The 21,351-nt window shown below is 46.8% G+C and overlaps 1 protein-coding gene across 1 annotated transcript; it reads right to left on the bottom strand.

The window, feature by feature from the left end:
- Positions 1–797: 797 nt before the first annotated feature.
- Positions 798–20,872, bottom strand: TNFAIP2 (TNF alpha induced protein 2). The gene is made up of 12 exons (XM_074868855.1): positions 20,844–20,872; positions 13,629–13,980; positions 11,006–11,633; positions 9,265–9,379; positions 7,891–8,016; positions 6,952–7,052; positions 6,765–6,863; positions 6,459–6,582; positions 5,376–5,498; positions 4,326–4,481; positions 3,070–3,191; positions 798–2,651 (listed from the first exon to the last, which is right to left on the bottom strand). The coding sequence occupies exons 2-12, from the start codon at positions 13,966–13,968 to the stop codon at positions 2,510–2,512; spliced, it is 2,076 nt and encodes a 691-aa protein (XP_074724956.1). The 5' UTR covers positions 13,969–13,980; positions 20,844–20,872; the 3' UTR covers positions 798–2,509.
- Between the last annotated feature and the right edge of the window lie 479 nt (positions 20,873–21,351).

The raw sequence follows: 21,351 nt of genomic DNA, 5'->3' as shown, positions 1-21,351 counted from the left end.
AATGTCGAGTCATACAAGAAGATAAATAAAGTAGCTTCCTGGGCTCATTAGAGCTGAAAGCTGAGGTTTTATAGCAGGATGAAGAGAATTGCACAATGCAGTTCCATATGGCTTATGAAATGTGTATGAAAACCATTTTCTCCTACCCATCCTAATTATGCTATATAAATAGATTCACTATTTTCCTTCAAGAACTTACTTAGCTGGAATCTTTTTTTTAAAAAGACCAGCGTAATCACTTGTATGATGCATTTCTGTAGGCTCTTAACAGATCTCTAAATCAAAGTGCAATTATTTATAGCAATAACATGACCTTTCACTAATTGGGAAAGAAAATGTTGCACAATAGGTGGCAGTTGTCATGAGTGCTCAGCACTGTCAGAAGTCATTTCGGCATTTGGCTTTAAATTGTAGCTGGAGTAAGTGTTTAAATAATGTGTAACAAGTTTTTAAATTATCAGTATGTATGAAGTTTTGTGGGAGCGTGAGTGTGCTCATAGGAGGACAGTATGCACTGCCCATGGCCAGGCAGCAGACTGACATCAAAGCACTGTTTTACACCCACTGTACAGTTCTGTCACATAACCTGTGGGCAGAGGACTTCTGCAGCCGTCTGACCGCCGACAGCAGCAAAGCCACAGGTTTAATAGCAGCTGCTAGGAGGGTAAAAATGGGGCAGGAGGGCCAGCTGGGACCAAATTCTTGTGAGCTGCATCTGCTAAAGGCTCGTATGGACAGGAGGAGACAACAGAGATGGAGGAAGGGGGATGCCAGAGCAGGTAAGGATGAGATGTATGTTGAATATATATATTTTTATTATTCAACATTGAGACTGTGGTAGTGCTGATGTTTTGGACCTTGTTATACCAGATACCATAAACACAGTGCACATGGCAGTCCTTGCTCTAGAGAGCAAGGAAAGCATGCCATGAGATACATACACAGCACAAACAGAGGGTGCCTCTTCTTCAGCTTGTCTGTAGTCCAGCAAGACTCTCCCCACCTGGAACCAGTGGGTGACATTCACCAAGGCAGGATGGGACTAGTGGAAGAATTGACCCTTTGAAGGAGTACATAGGACTACATGTGGCAACGCAGTAAACAACAGCCAGAAACAGAATAAATGACTCACTTTTCTAGCATATTTGAATACTGTTTAAATATAAACATTGCAAATGAATATCTCTAACTGAGAAAAAATAAAATTGGATGCAAAAATACACCAATGGTATACTGCATATGCATATAAATATATTACATGGTTTGCACAGTCATTATGCGGCTTCCTTCCGGACCAACTTTCTACAGACTGATACAAAAGTTGAAACAGCTTAAAAGAGAAGGGAAAGGTCTTTAGCCAAATACGTTATTGTTTTAAGTGATTCACTTCCCAAAAAACTGGGCTGTAAATACAAAACATAGTTTCACAACAGATCTGATTGTGTTTTCACATCATATCTACCTCACAGCAAAAGGGGAAAGAGCAAGCAAGCAAATGGTGATGCTCAATAAGTTTTAATGGCATTTGAGAAAAGTTCCACCACTCATTCAATGCCTATGATGTTAACAGGGTCTGGAAAAGTCCTCTCCTTGATAAGGAGGACTTAAGTAATATCCAAGTGCTTTGCTGGATGCTGGGGCTTAGCCCACATAATCCATTGCAATAGGTAGCTTGTTCCTAACCCTTTGTTAGCAGGGTGCCACTGGATGGGGTCACTGCAGAGGGGCTGGTGGCTGCTGGGGGGTTCGGACTCTCCCACCTCATGGAGGTGAAGGCAGCACATGCTGCCCCAGCTGGACTGCTGCTGCAAGGCCAGCCAGGGCTCTTGGCCCATTCGGAAACACTGATGCCCCTGGGCAATGCTGCCGCATGGGGCAGAGCGTGCAGCTGGGGCCACTCCAAGCCCCTGGTCTGGGGGTGCTGCAGTGCAGCAGGACAGCAGAAGTCCCACCATGGCTGAGCAACAGCTCCTCCCAACCTGAAGCCTGGTGCCTCTTCCATCAGCCTAATGCAGCCACCCCTGCCCAGCTCAGAGAAAGGCAGGTGGGGTGCAAGCATGCTCACATAGGACTTTTCCAACAGCTTGAAATTTTGGGTTCAGTTTTTGTTTCTCTCCGTTTCCTTAGAAGATGAAAAGCTACACAGGAGATGCCTGCTCGGTCTGGGCCAGTTGGGGAGTCAGTGACATGGCCTTCACAGCACCCTCTGAGGTAGACAGAGGTCAGAGTGTCCAGGCAGAGAACATGGTGGCACCAAGGAGACCTTGGGGTTGTCCATGACTGGTGTGAGGAGCAGCCCTGGTCCTCGTGGGCACTGCCTCTCCCGTGGGCACACCCTCCTCTGCATGGAGGACAGTGGTTCCCATAGAGATGCTGAGCACCAGATTAGGACAGAGTACTTTCCGTAGGAAAAGGCGGCAGAGTGTGCTGTGCATCGTTCCAGGGGATGTTCTTCATCCCTGGCTTAGCCGACAGTCCAGCACAAGGGGGTACCAAGGGGTGCCTTGGCCTAGGACATGTTTATGTTGGAGAAGAGTGGGGCCCCGGGTGGTGTGGATGCCATGCTGTCCGCCAAGTAGCCCAGGATGCTTTTGAGTTCACCACGTGACAAATTGGCTTTGATGTACAGGAATGCTTCCAGGTGCCTTTTGCTGTGGAAGAGAAACGTGCAGCTGTTATCTCCCCCTGCAGATCTCCATGTGCCGGGTCCCCTGCACCAGGATGTGGCCCCCACCCCGTGGCAGGCACTGAGGTCCCCAGTGGATGCCAGCTCAGTATCTGGCAGTCCTACATGGCACCCAGCACTGTCCTGGGAGGTTTGGAGTAGGGTAGGGAATCTCCAAGACAAAGGAGAAAATTAGGCCAGAATTTGGAATATATAAATAGGCTTTTTAAAATAGTTTATTTTGTTGTCCAATGGCACTGGGATTGTGAAAGCCTGGCAGGCAGCCCCCACCCATTGTTATAGACTCAGGCTATATGAACCTCACCCATACGCAGATTTGACTGTTTCCTGGCTCAGTTAAAATTCCATACAAGTATTTGCAAATCTGTTTCAGCATCTCTTACCGGATATCTGGGTATGTCGTGGCGAGTGTTGCAACTTCAATTTTAATAGCACCTAAATCCTGAAGTCGGATTATTTCAGCCAGTTTGGGGAGTGCTGAATTCAGCCATGTGGCTTGAGACCCCTGCCAGAAGACAAAGAGATCAGCAGGGCATTGTGGAGGTGCAAACCTCAACCCAGCTCAGGAGCTCTGTTTCATGGTGCGTGCAGCTGAGACAGGTCCTGAAGCTGTTTCTTGGCAAGGCGGAAAGACAGAAATGATTTTAGGTGCCTTATTGTTTTCAGTGATGTTTCTAGCCTGAGCCAGCCTTGGAGAAATTGGATTAGCTTTGTGGTGGTTTTTAATCCTTTTACACAACTGTTGCAGGGTTTCCCATAAGGTTGAGGGTTCCATATCCACCTCGACACACTCTCTCTGCTCTTCCCTCCCAACATGTTTTCCTTTCCTTGGGTTTCTATGCTGCCCAGCATGTGTATGAGGTCTGATAGGCCAGGTAACATGCTGCCACATGCTGCTCTCTCCCAGCTCTGCACACAACCCTGCCTTTAGCATCCCCAGACATTGCCAAAATCTGCTCCCTGCCCACTGAGGTAAAAGCCCTGACTGGACTTGTTTTCTGGCCACTGGATATCCCATGGTGCCAGCTACCTGACCTCCTGCCCACGCCGACTGAAGCTCAGGCTTGCTCCTTCTCCAGTCAAATGTGCATGGGGTGGTGGAGGACAGGGTTAGGCTTAGCTTTTAGCTTTTTCGTAGTCAAATTTAGAGGCATGGAAGGAGAGAGGTGATCTCAGAGGACAGAGAGGGGTGTTTCAGCCATGCCTCCTGTGGAGGAAACCCTTGTGTACCAGAGACCCTGCGCTGCCTGTTCCAGCCCCTGCCTGACCTAAATGCAGCAGAGTGAGGGAAATCAAGGGCGAGGGGGAAGGGTCAAAACCCAGACTCCACACAAGTCGTACTGAAACCAGAGCAGTGCAATTTTTAGCTAAATCATCTGACCCTATTAATATAAATCTTCAAAAAGAAACCACTGACTATGGGACAAAGGAGGATGAAATCATGGCTCTCCATCTGGGGGAGGGGCAGGCTGGTGGTAGGGGAGCCTTCCTGCTGCAGGCACTTGGAGACCTCTTTCTGCCCAATGTCCTGCCTTCCAGGAAGTTGGAAATGTTAACAAGAGGTCCCAGAAATTTATTTTCCTGTTTTCCAGTGTGCTCATGCCCTGTGCTGTTGTGGATGCAGTGAGCATTCACGTACATTACTGGTGCAGAAGGCTTCAAGGTCAGCAGCGTTCTTGGAGATGTGTTGAGCCAGGTTTTGCTGTTGCGCTGGAGTTTTCAGGCTGACTTTCCTCTTCAGCAGCCTCACGATGTAGTCTTTAACCAAACGGGTGTGGATCTTCTCTATGATAGCCTGTTGGGAAGGAGAGGGGAGATCATCCATCTATCTTTTGCTTGGGGACAAAACAAACCATGTGCGTGGATGGAGGACAAAAATGTCTTGGGTGCTGTAAGACATGCCGCACCAAACGCCTGCTGCTGATCACATGTGAGGAACGGTGCTGATTGCCAACCTCCCCATGACTGGTTATGCGACATCCTAGATGCCGAGAATTTCTTTGTACTCAAACTAATGAAGTGTGGGAATTTCCAAACATTGTTTCCTTCCAGGAAGAGTTTAAAGTGTAGAAAAGATCTCCATGTGTTAGAGAAGTAACAGTATTCCAGAGAAACAGGAATTCATGCTGTTCCTCCTGTTCCTCTCTCTAATAGACCAAACATCGTAATTTTGTTTCAGCTAATAAAAGACAAAGGCAGGAAATCAAAGATTTTTTTATATGATGATGTTTCTTATATACTCCAACACCACTGAAGATGTGGTTGTGGCTCAGTTATCTGGGATTAGTCCCAGTTGCATCCATCCCTCTAGTCCTTAGGGCAATCAAAGGAGCCATGAGACAGAACCATGAAATTGCATCTGTGTTTCAAGGCTGCTAAACCGAACCCATACATAAATAAAGACATATTTTGGGTGGTCCCTAAAGCACTTTCTCTACATCAGGGGTGTTTTTCTCTGTAAACGCCGCAGCAGAGCTACAGGAGTCTGCTTCTGTTGGAGAAGAGTAAGATTTATATGGTTAATCTAGGTAAACTGCACGCTCATGGAAATCCTGCCTGAGAGGACTCTGCAATGCCAGGCCAGCTCACCAGCTTAACACAGGTCAAGGTAACCCAAGTCACAGAGGATCAGAGCTGATAATGCAGCTTTGGCATCCCAGAATCCCTTCAATATTTCTCTTGAACTTACGTGGTAGAAAGGGTCCTTGAGGGTCCGGAAGTCTGATATATGTTTGCTGGTGGTTTTAATGATCTCATTCATAATTTCATTGCTGGAGTCCCACTTATTTTCTGTAAACTTCTTATAAATTGGCTGAAAAAAGGAAAATCTGCTTAGTTCTCTCAAAACAAATTCTATGCACATGTATATTTAGCATTTCTATATGTACAGTATCCTACATAGTGACAGCACAGCATGCAGTCCTGTGCAGGGATGTGTGATGATGACTTACAGGGGCAGGGGAAGAGGGGGCTGTATTTGGTTTGTGTTCCCTTCTTAGTTCCTCATGATGAAGAAGACTGAGGGCTTGAAAGGCTCATATTGGAGATGCTTTTTTTATTTCCACATTTTTAATGTTTTGTCCACACCATCTTGTCTGATTAGAGAATTATGGAACCATCAGGGAAAAAAATGAATCATTATGAGACGTTTTCAATCACAATTTTTCTTGGCCACAGTAAAGAAATATGAAAATAAAAAAAGCACCCCTGGTTTGTCATGCCTTCCAAAGGCCCTACAGAGAAAGCAGGAGAGATTGTGGCTGAACATTCCTGACTCCTACGCCTTCCCCTCCACCACACTTGCTTAATTTAAAAAGCTTGTGTTATATATAAAAAAAAAAAAAAAAAAGAAACCAAAAGTGCCTTTCAGGCCACCTTTACGAGGAAGCCAAAAGCTGTGTAATTGCAGTTCATGTCATTTGTGATTGCTTCCTACAGTTTGGAGTGTAAACACTTGCAGGTTGAGACTCTCCCTCCTGCAGCAGTTATCTTAGATGTGATCAGCACATTTTATGTTTGTCTGCACAGTCATGCCTGTGTAGCTGCACCCATTTTGCCCGCTGGCTTGAGGACCAGCTCAAGGAGAGGTGAGTCTGAGTTTTCTGGCAGCAATGTGAGTTAGGACTGATGCTGAGAGGTGACCTGGCTCAGAGCCCTTCTGAACTTTGCTGCACTGGAATCAGAGATGTGGGCAACTGATAGCACGGCAGGAGAACATGCCCAGCACAGGCTGAGCCACAGGGCACGCAGGTGTGGGGCATGGATACAGTACCTTCAGCTGGGCAAAGAGCTGTTGAAGCAGCACGTCAAAGCCGCTGTTTTCAATGTCTCCGAGAGTGCTGAGAATACTAGCTTTATTGTCGTCCTTTTCTGCCATGTTTTTCTCTGTGTAGTCTCTGCAAGTAAATATCAGCAAGGTCAGAATAGCCTGTCCTTAAATGAGAAGAGAAATTCAGAGGTCTCCAAACTTTCCTCTGCAGGCAGATGGAGCTTTCTCTCCTCACTCTGGAGTACCTCCCCTCCATCACATTATTATCCTGCAGAGGAAGGAGCAAAGCCTTTTCTTTTGGACCCTTACCTAAAATTCCAGCAGTTGTTAATATTTGCAATAATTATAGGCTTGTAGTATCTGTGCTTCTTGCTTTTCTCTTTAAAATCTTCAAAAGCATCCTTGTAGCTGGAGGGGAGATGGGAAGAGGAGAGGCAGATGAGTGCGTGCGCAGGTGGCTCTGCCAGCCCTGCTGCCCAACGCTGCCCTACCGCACCTTTTCAGGAAGGCAGGCAGCTCCTTCGACAGGCGATGTGACAGCTCCTCGCCCACTGCTGCGCTGATGTCCTTGGCTCGCTTCTGGCCACTGTAGATACTCTAACAAACAAGATCAAGTTTAAATTTAAAGTCTGCTCCAAAAAGGCCAGGTTCGCTGGTTAAAAAGGCCACAGATCCTTAACTGCATTAACAGAGCCCAGCTCTCCTGCATCCATCCCTGTGACTGAGCCAGGGATAATGAAGAGCTGCTATACTTATTTGGTGGGTTCAAGCCAATTTTGAACTCCATTTTCAAATGGGGAGAGAGGTGAAAAAAAAAAGAAGCATTAAAGAAAGTCTATAAAATAGCTGAGAAAATGGGGAAAGTGACACTTGGGTTTTTTTGCTTTTTTTTCTGAATGTTGTATGATTGCATTAAAAAAAAAACGAATTTAAGCACAACATCCTCAATACATGAAAGGTTTATTTTTTAAACATAAACTCTAGTAATCCTCTGCAACCAGAGGAGGGAGAGTGCTGAGCATGGGGAAGGGGTGTGAGCACTCGGAGCAGCTCTGCCCGTGACAGTCCCCCAGGGAGCAAGCAGGGCAACAACACCGTGCTGGTTCCTCGCATGGCTAAGCCTGTCTCTTGTCTCTGCTGGTGCATTACCCAGTGTCTAATGGCTTGGCATTGGCTGGGGGTGCAGAAGAGACTGCACAGGGGGAAATGAAGGCAGCTTCCCTGATCATTTTGCTTATAGAGGAGTTTGTCCCCAGCACGCGGTAGACCAGGACCATGCTAGACCATGGGTTTGGACTTCCTTGTATGGCCCATCTCTACTACTGCCCTACACAAGTGACTTGGCTTTTTGCTTTCCTGCATTGACCACAGCTGGTCTCAAATCCTAAATACGTGCAGGATGCAATTGTTTATTTTTAATATATATCTCTATTACCTGGATAACAAATATTGCTAGTAGTTCACTCTGAAAATGCCCATTTAGTTTCTCCGGCTCTTTGTCTTCTTTCCATCTTTGGATTTCTTTATCTAAGCATTTGCTTAGTGAATTTTTGATAGTAGCCTTTAGGGAAGGAAGAACAACAGCATTTACCACAAAATAGATGTAGCATCTTCTGCCTTATGCAGCTTTTGGTCTCCCACCCACCATTTGTCTGGCTCAGCAGACTTTTTCCTTGGTCCTGGCTGAGAAATAAAGGCTCTTTGTTACAGAGATGCCTCACCCACCACTTCATGGCAGCAAGGACAACCCCCCGCCCAATATCCACCTATGCAACAGCGAGTTGAATATTTCAGGGTAGGACTGAAGATCAAGATCTACGTCCCTGCCTGCCTCCCTGCCACGTCAGTGGTGATCTGTAGGGCAGGGGAGGGGAGCAGTGGGTAGGAAGGTTGCAGGCAGCTATGTGTGCCAGAGCCCAAATTCCCCCAGCCACGTGTTGCCTGCATGTCACGCTCAGTGCTGCCCTCTGGGCCTGGTTTTGCAATCCTTTTTCATGATCACTTCTGACGTCTTATGAGCACTTGAGAGTAAAACAAAATGTTCTCAGGTTTTCTCTGCTCTGACCCCTCTTTTGTGCACACTTTGGGGCTTTGGAAATGGTCTGTACAGTGGCTGGCATATATTTCTGATCCCCAAGAGCCTTGTTTGTGTGCTTTTCAGCCCTCACACCCACCTCTCCCATATGTAAACCATCACAGGCTACAGCTAAACCTGGAATTTATCTTCTAATTTTCCAGGAATTCCAGCCCAAAATGCCAAAAGCACTAAGCTATGGGAGTACTGTAAAAGTTGCTTCTTGTTTCCATTAAGGCAATAGTGATCCAAAAAACAGAGTAACTGTTATTTTCTGCAGGCCAGGCGATTCTGCATCAAAGAAACAGATTTTTCAAGACCAGACCTTCATGCTTTGTGCTCACCTGGCACCGCTGCAGAGACCAGAAGTAATTCTGAATCCATCATCTGTGAGAGGGAGCATAAATCCCTCTGGGGATTTAGCAGACAACTGGAAAGTTACCCATAAAGATTTGTTGTTGGATTTTTCCCCACCTTCCTACCACAAGGTTTGCAAGAACAGAGCAGTTCTTTTTTATGGCTCCCAGGGCTAAGCAGAAGTTTGCTCTGCAAGTCCCATCTAGCAGAAAGCTGACCTGTCCCACAAAAAGAAACAAAAGCATTCTTGCTTTTGCTTCTCTCTGGAAGGGTGTGTGGCTCACAGGTGAGAAGTGCATGTGCAGGACAAGTCAGAGCATCTCCGAGGAGTCATATGGGAGCAGTAAAGGGAAGAGGAGGGACTGAACAGATTCTCACCTCTTCACTGTCAAGGTATTTCTTTTCAAGGTCATTGCTCAGACTTGATGGCAAAAGGCTTCCAAGCTTAACTTTTTCCAACTCCTCAGCTAAAACATGATCTTTTCTCATATCTCTGGAATGAAAAAACCAAACAATCACATTTTCCAAGAACAGTGTAATTCAAGACAGCTGTTGATGCAAGTCACTAACACTTTTTGAGGCTATCAGTGAAAAAACAGATGGAAATGATACATTGTCCTTAGTCCAGGCAGGATTTGTAGGAGCTGAATATGTGCCAGGAGTGGGACTGGTGAAGGTGGGAGTCCAAGCAACCCGGGGGAATGTAGTCATGTTCTGCCAAGCTCCTGAGCACCAGCCACTGTGCTCTGGTGGGGATAGGGGACCTGAAGCAAGCAGGAGGGTCTCGCCCCAGGACACGACCTCTCTCCATCAATATAGAGGGGTGATCAGATGAAAACCTGGCATTTTGTGGCTTGTTGGGACTGGAGCGGGCGGTTTCGTACCCCGCTGTCATGTCCCCACCGCATGCTGGCTGAGCCAGGTGCCCCTGAGCAGCTTCGAGTGAAGAAACCTGCCAGCTGTGGGGGGCTCAGGCCAGCACTTGTCGGGGGGCTGATTTGGAAGCAGCCTCTCCTTCTGGAGCTGCAGAGAATAACCCTACACATCTCCTGACTCCCATGTTTGCACATCACCCAGATCCGCATGGGTACACTGCCGTGCTTCCCACACATGGGCTGTTTCTGATATGACACTGGAAGCTGGAGCCAGGCTGCTGTGCAACCTTTCTCCTCCTCCTCACTGTTTCCTTTGCTGCCAGCTGTGGAGAGAGGTGGTCCTTCAGCAGAGGCCTGGACGTGGCCTCTGGGAACAAAACAGCCACTGCCCTGGCTAACACCATCCCCAGCGCTGGGCTGCACTGCGCCAGCTGAGCCCTGCTCCTCACAGCTACTGATTTCCAAACACATGCTGGTTCCACCTGAATATCCTGACCTAGAGCACAGCACTGGCTCTGGAAAACTTCCAGGATCAACACTGACTCATTATACTCTGTCAGTGAAACACAAGAAGGAAAAAGTGGAGGTGAAGGTTGAATGGCTTTAGAACAGAAGAAGAAACATTGGTGGTGTATTTACTGGTTTTCACCTAAGAAATGAGAGCCCTCAATTCTCCATCCAGTACTATAAGCCACAACAAGGAATATTTTCAGTTCTATAACATACAGGGCTTGCAAGGATGAAGGGTGACCCTTGGCTGATGATGTCCTCTCACAGGGGGAGAGAACAGACTGGATGTAACACCTAAGCAACATCCTCCATGTCCAGGATAATTACATCTCATGTTGTTCTATTTATTGGCTGGCCTCTAGTCCAGTGGCCTAAAATTTCCAAATTTTCCATGAATGAGTTCAGGTCTGCAACTAGAATAGAGATCAGGGCAATGAACCCGCCCAATTTACCCCACAAATGAAGCCCTAAACATCTGCGTGTATGTCTGTTGTCCAGAAGCCTGAATGGTGGGGTCAGCCCTTGGTTTACAGACTAGCAGCCTTGAGTGTGTCCCTTCTGGCTGTCCTGGCCAGCTAGTGTACATCAGCATGACACCAGTGACACCAGAACCTAGCCAGGTGCCAGACTCCATCACAGTGATACCAATACATAACTCAAGCAAATGCCTGGTTTTGCATCCAGTGAACCTGTGCTGATCACCAGGGATAAACACGTGTAAAAGCCTCACTTACTTTGGATAAATGTTGTGCACCCATGAGAGGAGAAGGTAAATATCCTTGTCTTCCAGATGAGACTCAGCGTTTTTCTTTGCCTGGGAGGCAAAGTAATTGTGGTAGAGTTCGGCATATGTGCTGAACACATTAAACTCAGGAGGATAAAGCTGTTTAATGTACTTCACAACTACTGTCAAATCTTCTTTCATTGTCTTTCCCATGTGCAGGAGGTTCTGGCCAACTGTAGAGAGGTTCTCAGTTCTAGGAGTATGGCTTGTGTCTTTCATTCGAGTCTCTACTGACTCCTTTACTGTAGCCATCCAAAGCTCTTTCCATTTTCTAGGTCTAAATTGCACGTTTTGGTCAGGTGGATTCTCTGATGTGTAGTTCTGATCTTCTTTCTCCTGCTCTTTCAGTGCCTCTACTGCCTGCTGCAGCAGTTCTGGGTTTGTTTTTGCTAGCAGTATGGAGTCTTTCAAGATGGTGAAGACTTTGTGCTTCAGAACTTCATAAACAGACTCGATGTCTTGGTGGCTCGTGTTCATTCCCTCCTCACATTTGCTAGACAGGCTCTTCTCCAGGACAATCAGCTGCTGAGTGGCATCACAAAGCTTCTGCTCTTCAAGGAGTTCCATGACTTGTTTGACTGGTGAAAAAAAAACAGCCTTTCTTTACCCAGTAGCGAAGATTTAAATTTCTGTTTTATAAAAAATGATGGCTCTGGAAAACTTTTCTAAAAAAATTTTATATTTCTATAATGCTAGATCTTAGGGTCTTTCACCTTATAGAAAAACTTTCTGTTTATTTAAAGATCAGATTATTTCTAGGTTGCCTCTAACTGGGGCAATGGAAATTTGACTACCCATCACCAGTGTGTTACATATGGACAGATCATCATGAGCTACCTATAATTTTTTCCAAAATTTAGATTTGTGGAGTTTTATTTATTTATTTATTTATTGACTGATTTATTAATTACCCCTCTTCCCTTTAATATGACCTCAAGTCAGAAGCATGGCTTTAGAAAAACTGTAGATGGAAAGATGTAGCTAAATAAGGTGTGCTGGAGGAAATACCACATGGGTTTTCCAGAAATAGGTTGGCACAATCTGACCTGTGAAATTTTTTTGGAGGACACATTTAGCAGGCAAGATAAATACAATTGAACTATCTTATCTGAACTACAGCCAGTTACTTGAAACAGTGCAATCTGGGAAATTATTAGTTAAACTGGAGAAGTTATATCCCCAAATAAGTTTTGTTGGGTGTGTAAGGTTTGTATGGAAAACCCTGGATGGAGAAAGCTTACATTATTCATGAAACTCATCTTACTTCACATTCTCCTTAGAGACTGCGGCACAAAAGGTGGGAGTGCCCTATTGGCATCTGCTGATTATACAAAATCCAGAAACATTATCGAAACTGAGGGCTTGGTCTATTATACAGGAACAACAGGATAACTTGAATAGTAAATGGGCTGAAATTTAATAGCACAAAGTATAAGATACAAATTCAATAGAACAAAAGTTACTTAGCAACAAATAGGATTTTCTGCTGCAAGCTAGATGTGAATCAGCTTGAGATGGAGGAGCAAGAGAGACGCCTGGAGAATTGGTAAATCACTACTGTGAGATGATGGTAAAATCTCAGATATGATGGTGAAAATCTCAGATATGACTCCAGGATGTATCCAGTGGGGAATGTCCAGCTGAGATAGGAAAATGGTAACATATTGTACTAGGCATTGGTGGTATCTCATCTGGAATATTTTCTGCAATTCTGGTTGCTTTATTTCGAAACAAGACATTGGGAATGGGGCAATGCAGCAGTAACAACAAAGGCATGGAGGGCCTGCTTTCAGTAGACTCGGCTCATTTAGCTGAGCAAATTCAAGACCGAGAAGGAAAACCACCAGTTAGGGACAACATTTGACACATCGAGGAGATACCAATTAGACAGGTAAAGGCTTGCCTGGAAATAAGGTAATTTGTACTAAAACAGTGAGACTTTGAAAAGCACCCCAGTAAAGGAGGCAGGACTAAAAAATTAACTTACTTTAAGGTGTAGCTTGCTAAGTTTATGAACCAGGTAATGAGATATATCACCTGAGGTGGCAGGTGAGCCTTGGAAGTGCCAAGAGACACTTTACTCTCCAGTTCTGGGTTTCTCTAAGCAGGTATTTTTCTGCTTCTCTAAGCACCCTGCAGGGACCGTGCCTGTGACTGGAGGAGCTGTATGTCCATACACCAGCCCCAGGAAAGACCTATGCATGCTGCTCACTGCTGTCCCTGGGGGAAGAGATTTCACAGGGTGGTGGTTTCATGGGGGAACAGAGCAGAGAGGCATGCCTTGGTTTCTTGCTTACCCACAGATCCCTGGCCCCCATGAGAGGTAGAAAGGTTTAGTTTTGGACAGAAAACCTGCAAAATGGCAGTTCTTCAAGAAGTGTGCCCTTGGTACCAAAGGACTAGGACTTGAGGTCATGTCTCTCTCAGCCCATGTTTCCCCAAGCTCCTTGGCCAAGTCACTTAGATCTGTCAGTGCCCTTGTTTCTCAAGGGGACAATTCTCCACCTTGTGCAGCCCCTCTGGAGGTAACTATGGCCTATGAGGTGGTGCAAGGAGAATGGAGGAGCACTTACCACTCGGTGGCTTGATCTTTTTAATTTTCTTCAGTGCACTCGTAAGGATTCCCTTTATTCCTTTCTTCCCCTTTTCAGGGCTGTCCCCAGCAGAGGTGCAGCTCCCATTGCTCGTGATGGAAGATGCACGTGAGGGTCTACAGGCTGCCTCTGGCTTTTCACTCATCTTCTCCTGGTCCCTGGACCAGATCTCGTCTCCAGAAGGTTCAGGACAGGCAGGAACTTGCTCAGGTACTGATGTCAAACGGTTTTCAAGCTGCCTGTTTACACCAATGCAACCCTCTGATCCATTGCGTATTCCAATAGGACCACTTTGGAAAAAAGGTAACATTTTCATCATTTTCCTTCTAGCCTGTAAATTTCAGAAAGAACTGGTCAGATTATAACAGTTTGCATAAAGACTACCATGAAACAATGTGGCAATGTGTATTCCCATTAAAAAAACCATAATTCTGGAATGAGTTGTCCCTGTGTGGGTGGTGTGGGGAGTGCTACACACATCTGGTATGAGCACAGCTCTGCAGGAGAGCTCCTGAGCAACATCACCTCAGGTAACTGAAAGGATGGAAGCAGCTCTCTGGTCTAATAACTAACTTAGAGAAAATAGATGAGTGATGTTAAGGGTGATTCAGATGGCCTGATATGAGACCTCAATCTTGTCTGGGTACAGGAGAGCAGGGCTCTCCCACGGGATGCTGTGGGAGTACGGATGTGAGCATGGATGCTGCACATAAATGATGTGAGTGGGTGGGACAAGCGTCCTGTGCTTATTCAAAGCAACCACAAAACTCCCATACTTTTATACATCATCGGGATTAATTCCCACCTGCTCATCTGGTTGTAGATCTGCTTGTGGAAGCACCCATGTAGCTTATTGCACACTGAGTTTGCAAATACAGCATGAAATGAGATGAGCCTACCAAGGCAGGCACGTGTCAGTCTTTGCTGAGGCAAAGTTGTGCTGGTTTAACTGTGTCCCCATTTAAGTCAGTAATAAATTTCTTAGCTTTATTAAGGAGCACTCCCAGAGAAGGTGGCTGAGATTTCAGAAATGTTGGAGATGTAAAAAACGTGGTTGGAAGGATGGGAAGCACAGCAGTATCTCCTGATATGAGCATCACATGGCTTATCACTTTAGGCCCAAAAATCCCACTCAGAAGGATGGCTTCAATGCTCTACATGCTGCCTGCATCCCTACAGTGGCAGACACAAGCTCAGGGATGCATTCAGACCCTTCAAACCCACTCACAGTCTATGCAATCTCTTTTCCAAAACAGTCCCAGTGTGACTACGGCATCCCAAGAGAAGGCAACTTCAGTGTGACTTGTTGGGTGTTTTCAAATACCTGGGAGCAATTACTGTCCCATCTGTTTATGTTGAAATGTGGGGCTGTAGTGTGGGCCGTGGCTTGTGCAGAAAGATATGCTTGTGAAATGGGGTGGTGGAGGGGGAAGGTTCTGATAGCAAGAAATAACCAGACTGGACTTTTCCCAGAGCTGCTACATGAAACTGGTGCTAGTGACCAGGGCTGCTGCGTGTCCAAGGCAGTCCTTGCCTGACTGAGAGGGAAACAGGAACAGGCACAATATCAGGGTGGTTTAGCCTTGTTTAAACAGACATTATCCTGCCAGAGTCCTGCTCTACCACCAACACACCTGTGCTACAAATAATTAATGATAGAAATTTGTTATTGCAACATTTTTTTAGAATTTATATTTAGAATTATTTATGTATACATATAATTTAATATATTGCCATATATTTATTTGCATATTCATTTATATAATGATTATAATAATATAATTATTGTAAACAAATAAAGTGACTTATAGTTTCCAATCCTTGTTCTAACAACACTTTTTTTTTAAGTGACTTTCTGGGAAACCAGTTCACTTCTGTATGAAGAACTCTCAAGCAAGTTTTTGCTTACTTGTACTGCTTAAGGGTAGAGGAATTAGGCTTTAAATAAGGGAAGAATTTGGCTTCGGTTATAAGGCCACAGTGTGGTGACCTTCAAATACCCTTGCTAAGTTTATACTGTTGATATGCATCATGCTGATACAAGGCATGATACTTATTTCTGGGAAAACTGGTAGGAAGATTGTGGCTTTTCGTTTGAATTGCGATTCCTTCTGCTGGCTCCTGGCAGCTTGGAGAGCTTTGAAGCATCAAGTTAGTGGTAGCAGCCAGGTGGTACAGAGAGCAGCTAGAGCCTGGCATCACTGAAAGCTTTCCTGCTCCGTGATTTGGCTGCCAGGTCACTTTCAAGATTAGTAACACTATTACTTTTAAAACACAATGAAGATGAAAACTCATTTGGGAAAGAGAGAAAGGGGTGTGTGTGTGCATGATCTGGCTGGCTCTCAGCTAAACTGGTGGTCTGTTACCCAGGGCAAGGTGCAAAGCTAAACCTCAAGTGCTGCCAGAGGCATTGGGTCGCTGCTCAGTGGAGCCCTTGTGCCCCAGGGCTGTGGGTCTGGTCTTGTGGGTGAGCAAAGTGGGCCTGAGCACCACAGCTGCCCAGCGACAGTCAGTCATGGCGGAAGCTACGCACTTACTTCTTCCCCTAGCACATTTACTGGGGGAGGGAGGGAGGGAGGGAGGAAAAACCCCCACGATTCACTCTAGCTACTCTAGTCAGGATGCCCCACTGGAATCCTAACACCAGTGGAAAAGACCTCCTTTTTGTTACATTTCCATTACAAAAAAATATCATGGTAACAGGGATTCTCTAGAAGTGTTTGGAACTTTCTTAGTTTTTGTAGGGCTATTTTCCTAGCCTGCATTTCCCAATATGACGCTGTGTTTAGATTCATTCTGCCAAATCCCTTCCTGTTTGTTCAAGCACATATTCAGCCGAATCCTTTCTCTCTTTCCTATTACTCCAAACAAAGAATTTATTGTTCCTTTTTTTTTGTTTCTAAGCAAAGAAAGTACTTCTCCCTTTCCTAAAGCCAAAGGTGACTTTCAGAGTTTTTTGTTTTGATGAATGATGATCAGAAAGGTGTATTTCAAAATGGTTTTGCTTCATCTTCAGTACTAAGATGAATGTCATGTATCTTTGAAAACCATTACAATGACACTACATATAAAAGAGTCCATAAGGGAATGATTAAGCTGATTGAAAGCTTAGTTTTTAACATCTGGCAGAACTTTATCCTGGTAATGCTCTGAAAGAGCCAGGCGCAGGGCCTGGCGATGCCCAGGAGTGAAGAGGTAGCTGGGAATGTGCTACCGGGGGCTGCAGCCTGAGTGAGCCCCTGTGGTCTCTCTGCAGTACCAAGCTATTGTTTGCCGTGCGTCCCTATGCCCTGCCCTGTCTAAAAAAATGCCACAGCCAAATAAGAAGAAAGATAAAATCAGTTCCAGTGTTTTTGCCCAGCAGCATGAGAACTGTTGGCAATAGTGGCATGTCAGGGTGTGCTTTTTCATCTTGAACTAATAAACACCGAAGGAGTTAAGCATCCGAGTAAGGCTGTTGATGCTCACTCACATTTGGCCAGCTTGAATGCTTGCCCAGCATTTATCAGTTTGCCGCTGCTGGTTTGCATATGTTTGTATCTGCAGCAGGAAATACCAGTAAACCTCAGCTTCCAGTTCTGCCTTGAAGTGCAGCCTCAGTCACTTATGGCAACTGGTATGAAAAATTCCCCCTCCATCTTTTCTTTTTATCATTAAATGGCCAAGCACTTACTGTAAGAAACGTCTATAAGAAACTTCCTGTAAGAAACTTTCTTATAGAAAAAGCCTACCACTTTCTATGAGAAACACTCAGCTCAGAGGAGGTGGCACCAGTTACGGCTGGAGGCCCCGGGCAGGAGGCCTGTGCCAGCACTGCTCCTTGTGCCCCCCAGCACCAGCTCCTGCCCGCTGCGGCAGACAGGACACGCCAGGAGCTTGGCTGTGGCTCGCATGGCCACGGCTGCTCCTGTACGCCTGTGTTGTGCTCACAAACCAAAGCTTGTTAAAACTCCAGCAGGGTCCTAATTATTTTAGCAGTTAACACTTTGGGAAATGCTGAATCATTTCCCAGGCACAGAGCTCAAATTCAAATCTTGGGAAGTTTAATGATTTAAGGTCAAGACTTGACATAGATCCCAACTCACTATTATTATTAATTTACTGTTAATTTACTGTTATTATCATCATCATCATCGTTATTATGTGGCACTATAGTTTGTGCCAGGGGAGTCTTTAGCTTCAATTATTTTTGACATAGTATATTCAGCTTATGGTTTCCAACCAGAGGAGCAGCACAGCTCACATAGCATCCTCTGCTACCCTACACAGAGGCCCTGTGCCATTAGGACAGCAGTGCTGCTGACCTCCAGTGTGGTCGGAGTGGGACCAAGCGAGCTCTCCGCATGGAGCTGGTCATGGTGTGTACCCCTGGGCTGGAGCTTTTCTGGGGTGGACAGCAAGGGTGAGGGAAACACCTGGAGCAGAGCCATGACACAGGACACAACTTGGACTCTGGGCACAGTGGGCTTCCTGTTTCCTCCTTCCTCAAAGGAACAGCTTTTACACTGCTTGCTTAGAAATGAGCTCATTCACAAGGGGTGGCTCATGGTGTGCCAGAGAGCACTCAGGGAAAGAGATTTACAAATTACCCCTATTCTGAAATTTTTTGCTGATCTTCTTGACTTCTTTTTCCTGAGCTGCTGCCAGTATTAAAAAGCATTTGTTTGGATTTTTAGTCCTCTCCAGCCTGCTGACATCCTAGGTCACAAAGATTTCTGTCTCATTTTAGTGGAAATCCCCCACTGTCCCACAGCCTCTCAGAAATCCAGTTATTTAGCAAAATTTGTTCTCTGCATTTGCATCAGCCTTTTCTCTTCCCACCCGCTCCCTGTGGAAGTGGGGTCACCACTGCCCACACAAGAAAAACGCATGGGTCAAACCATCTTGTGAAGCAGTAAAGCAGTTAGAGTTTAGTGTACCTCGGACTATGCAGTGACAGCTAAACAAGCTGCTAATAAATCAAAGCAAAGAATCTAGGGAGATGCCAGCCCCAATCTTTGCAAGTTGGGAAGCCCTCTTAGGAGGTGGGTTTTTTTCCTACCAATTTTTGTTAGTTGGATTGGGTACTGAATAGAGACACCGTGAAGCTGGGGGCATCCACTTGGCTCTGCCTGGGAAATCACAGTCCATAGACAAGCTGGGCCACCAACGGCCCCACCTTGAAATGTTACTGTGCTGCTCAAACCCATGCTCCTGCCCATGGACCCCTACAGGACACCCACCACCCCATGTGGTCCAGCACCACCCTCATGGTAGCCAAGCTCTGCTCCTAATGGGACCAAAAACTGAGGGGAAAATAAAACCCATGTCTTCAGTAGAGAAGTCAAGGCAGGAGCAGAGCCTCCCCAGGGGACTCAATCCATGTGCCTCAGCAGTGCCAGGCACCCCCATAGGGCTGGGGGTGATGGGGGACACAAGGGACCTATGGGAATGGCGGTGGCAGACCAGGCAGAGGATACCAGGGCATCTCACCTTGTGTGAGATGCTTTAAAACAGTAATAAACCATGTTATCACCTGTCTGGGGAACAGCGCAGATAGAGCTACACAGTGCCTCAGTCATTTTTAAATGAGAATTTGGTTTCCTTAAATTACTGAAGCACAACTGAAAATAGTCTTGTAAATCAGCATCTCCTGTTAGTGAGAATTTTTCAAACAGCAAAAGAGAAAATTACACATATGTATTGTTACTGGGAAAAAGCAGAGAAAATGCAGTGTAATACGCTCCTTTTTCTTCTTGCTTCAAATCTGGGAAGTATCATTTTAAACTGCTGCTGCTGAGAGAGAAACCAGCTGCTGCTGTCTGGGATTTTGTTTTCATATTACTATTCCCAAAGCCAAATCCTGCATTCAGGCCTGGAGTTTGCAGAGTTCACTGCTAGAGCTAACAGTGACTGAGAAGATACACAAATTCCCCAGACACCAGACTTATTGCTCCTGGAGCCCTTGCCTCTGCTGGCACTTTCAGACTCTTTGGCTTTCCAGGCCTCTTTTTACAGAGAGGGTGACTGAAGCAAACCCAAACCTGAGTTTTCCGAAGCTCTCTGCTCCTGTTCGATGGGCTCTGTTGGAACTGGCAAGCCTCAAAGCCCCTTGGCAGGGGCAGGCAGTTGAATGCTTTGAAGAATGACTGTTTCTTCAGGTTTTCTGCTCTGAACTAGGGAGTGATGGCGGGGGACCATGGCTTCTAGATGCCATATGACTAAAGCCATATGCTCCAGTCACAGAAAGTCTCTTCCTTACTTTGTAGCAGCCTCAAGAAGAAATCCTACTTTAAACACCCCGAGGATCCTAACCCTGATGTTGAACCCTTCAACTTGTGCCTGAGGAGCCGACACGGTGGATGTAGGACAGCTGCCCAAGGATAGGAGGGAATTTCATCAGGCTCTTCAGTGCTCTGGGAGAAGGCAGGTCCTAGGGGTGGTGAGACTTCCCTGACTAGGAAAAAATACAGTGACAGAACGGTGAGCATGGCAGTGCAGAAACATGCCAGCTTGGCACGGTGACCCTGGCAGGGTGCAGGGCACGGGGGCTGCCTGGGACCGTAGAGGATTTAGGCACTGAAATTGTGTTTTTCCAGTGCAGCTGAGCTGAATGAATCCTAATCCAATTATTTTCCTGTGATCTGGGAGAAAACCACTTCCTTCCGAACAGAGACAAAGAGGAGGGGGTGGGAAGTGCCACGCTGAATCTGGATCCAGGTGCCTGATCTGGGTTGAGGATGCTTCGGTGCCCGAGACCTATGTCTGCATTTTGGGAAGGGGTTGGGGGAGCGGGTAACAGGAGTCATTGCTCGCAGCCTGAGTTCATGCCCTGAAATTCGGGGGATGAGCAACAGAAATCAGACCCAGCTGTCGCAAAGCGATTGCCAGACACATATTCTTGCGGTCCCCAGCCTTGGGATGCATCTGGAGCTGCTGCCCTTCTCGCAGCAGTTCGATTTATTCTCTACTCCGGTAACTACAAGGTGGGGCTGAAATCTGTTGCTCAGTCCGGGAATCCATCCTTTAGCACCTTCCGCTGATTTCCCGCCCCCCCTCCCAGTCACAACGGGGAGCCTCGGCTCTCGCTAGCCTTGCAACAAGCGAGCCGGGAGGAGAGGCAACGGCGCGGGAGAAGCGGGGGAGACACCGGCCCTGCAGGGAAGGGGGAAGCCCCGAGCTCCGCAGGACGGACAGGCGGCACGAAGGACTTACTCTGCTGCGGCTCCGGGGCAGGCGGCGGCGGCGGCGCTGGCTGGGGAGCCCCGGGGCAGCCCGGCTATAAGGGGAGGGCGCGGAGGCGGAGACCCGGCGCGCAGGGAGCCCCGTGGCTGGAAACTCCGGCTGCGCCTCCCCTCCGAAAATGGGCTCAAGCCAAAGGGAAGCGAGAAATCCCCTCCGACGGGGAAGAAGTCCCCTCGCAGGGGGGGTGGCTGGGGGACCGGTGGTGGCGGGGCTGAGCCCCAGCTGAGGGACCAGGGAGTTGGGGCATGGGGGCACCCTGGCCTCATTGCCTCCAGGGTTTGTATGTGATGTGTCCCATTGCGGGCTTGGAAACCCACCCTAAGGGATGGAGCAGGTGCCTCCCTGAGCAGGGCATCACCACGCAGGGATGAGGTGCGAGCCTGAAAGCACAGCCGGCCATATTGGGGTTCAGCATCGGGCCAAGGGTGAAGTGCCTTCCCCAGAGCAGGGCTCGTGGTGCTCCCAGGAGACACTGATA

Source organism: Strix uralensis, chromosome 4, assembly GCF_047716275.1.
Source record: "Strix uralensis isolate ZFMK-TIS-50842 chromosome 4, bStrUra1, whole genome shotgun sequence".
Taxonomy (NCBI): domain Eukaryota; kingdom Metazoa; phylum Chordata; class Aves; order Strigiformes; family Strigidae; genus Strix; species Strix uralensis.
This window is presented reverse-complemented; position numbering and strand designations above follow the sequence as displayed.

Bases quoted from the DNA above. Each gene is read 5' to 3' on its own strand.
- TNFAIP2 (XM_074868855.1), bottom strand. From the start codon at position 13,968: ATGATGAAAATGTTACCTTTTTTCCAAAGTGGTCCTATTGGAATACGC. The intron at 8,017-9,264 runs GTGAGAATCTGT...CCTTCCCTAAAG, and splicing joins AATACCTTGACAGTGAAGAG to GCTACTATCAAAAATTCACT. The intron at 5,499-6,458 runs GTACTGTATCCA...TCCTTTTTTCAG, and splicing joins AGCTCTTTGCCCAGCTGAAG to CCAATTTATAAGAAGTTTAC.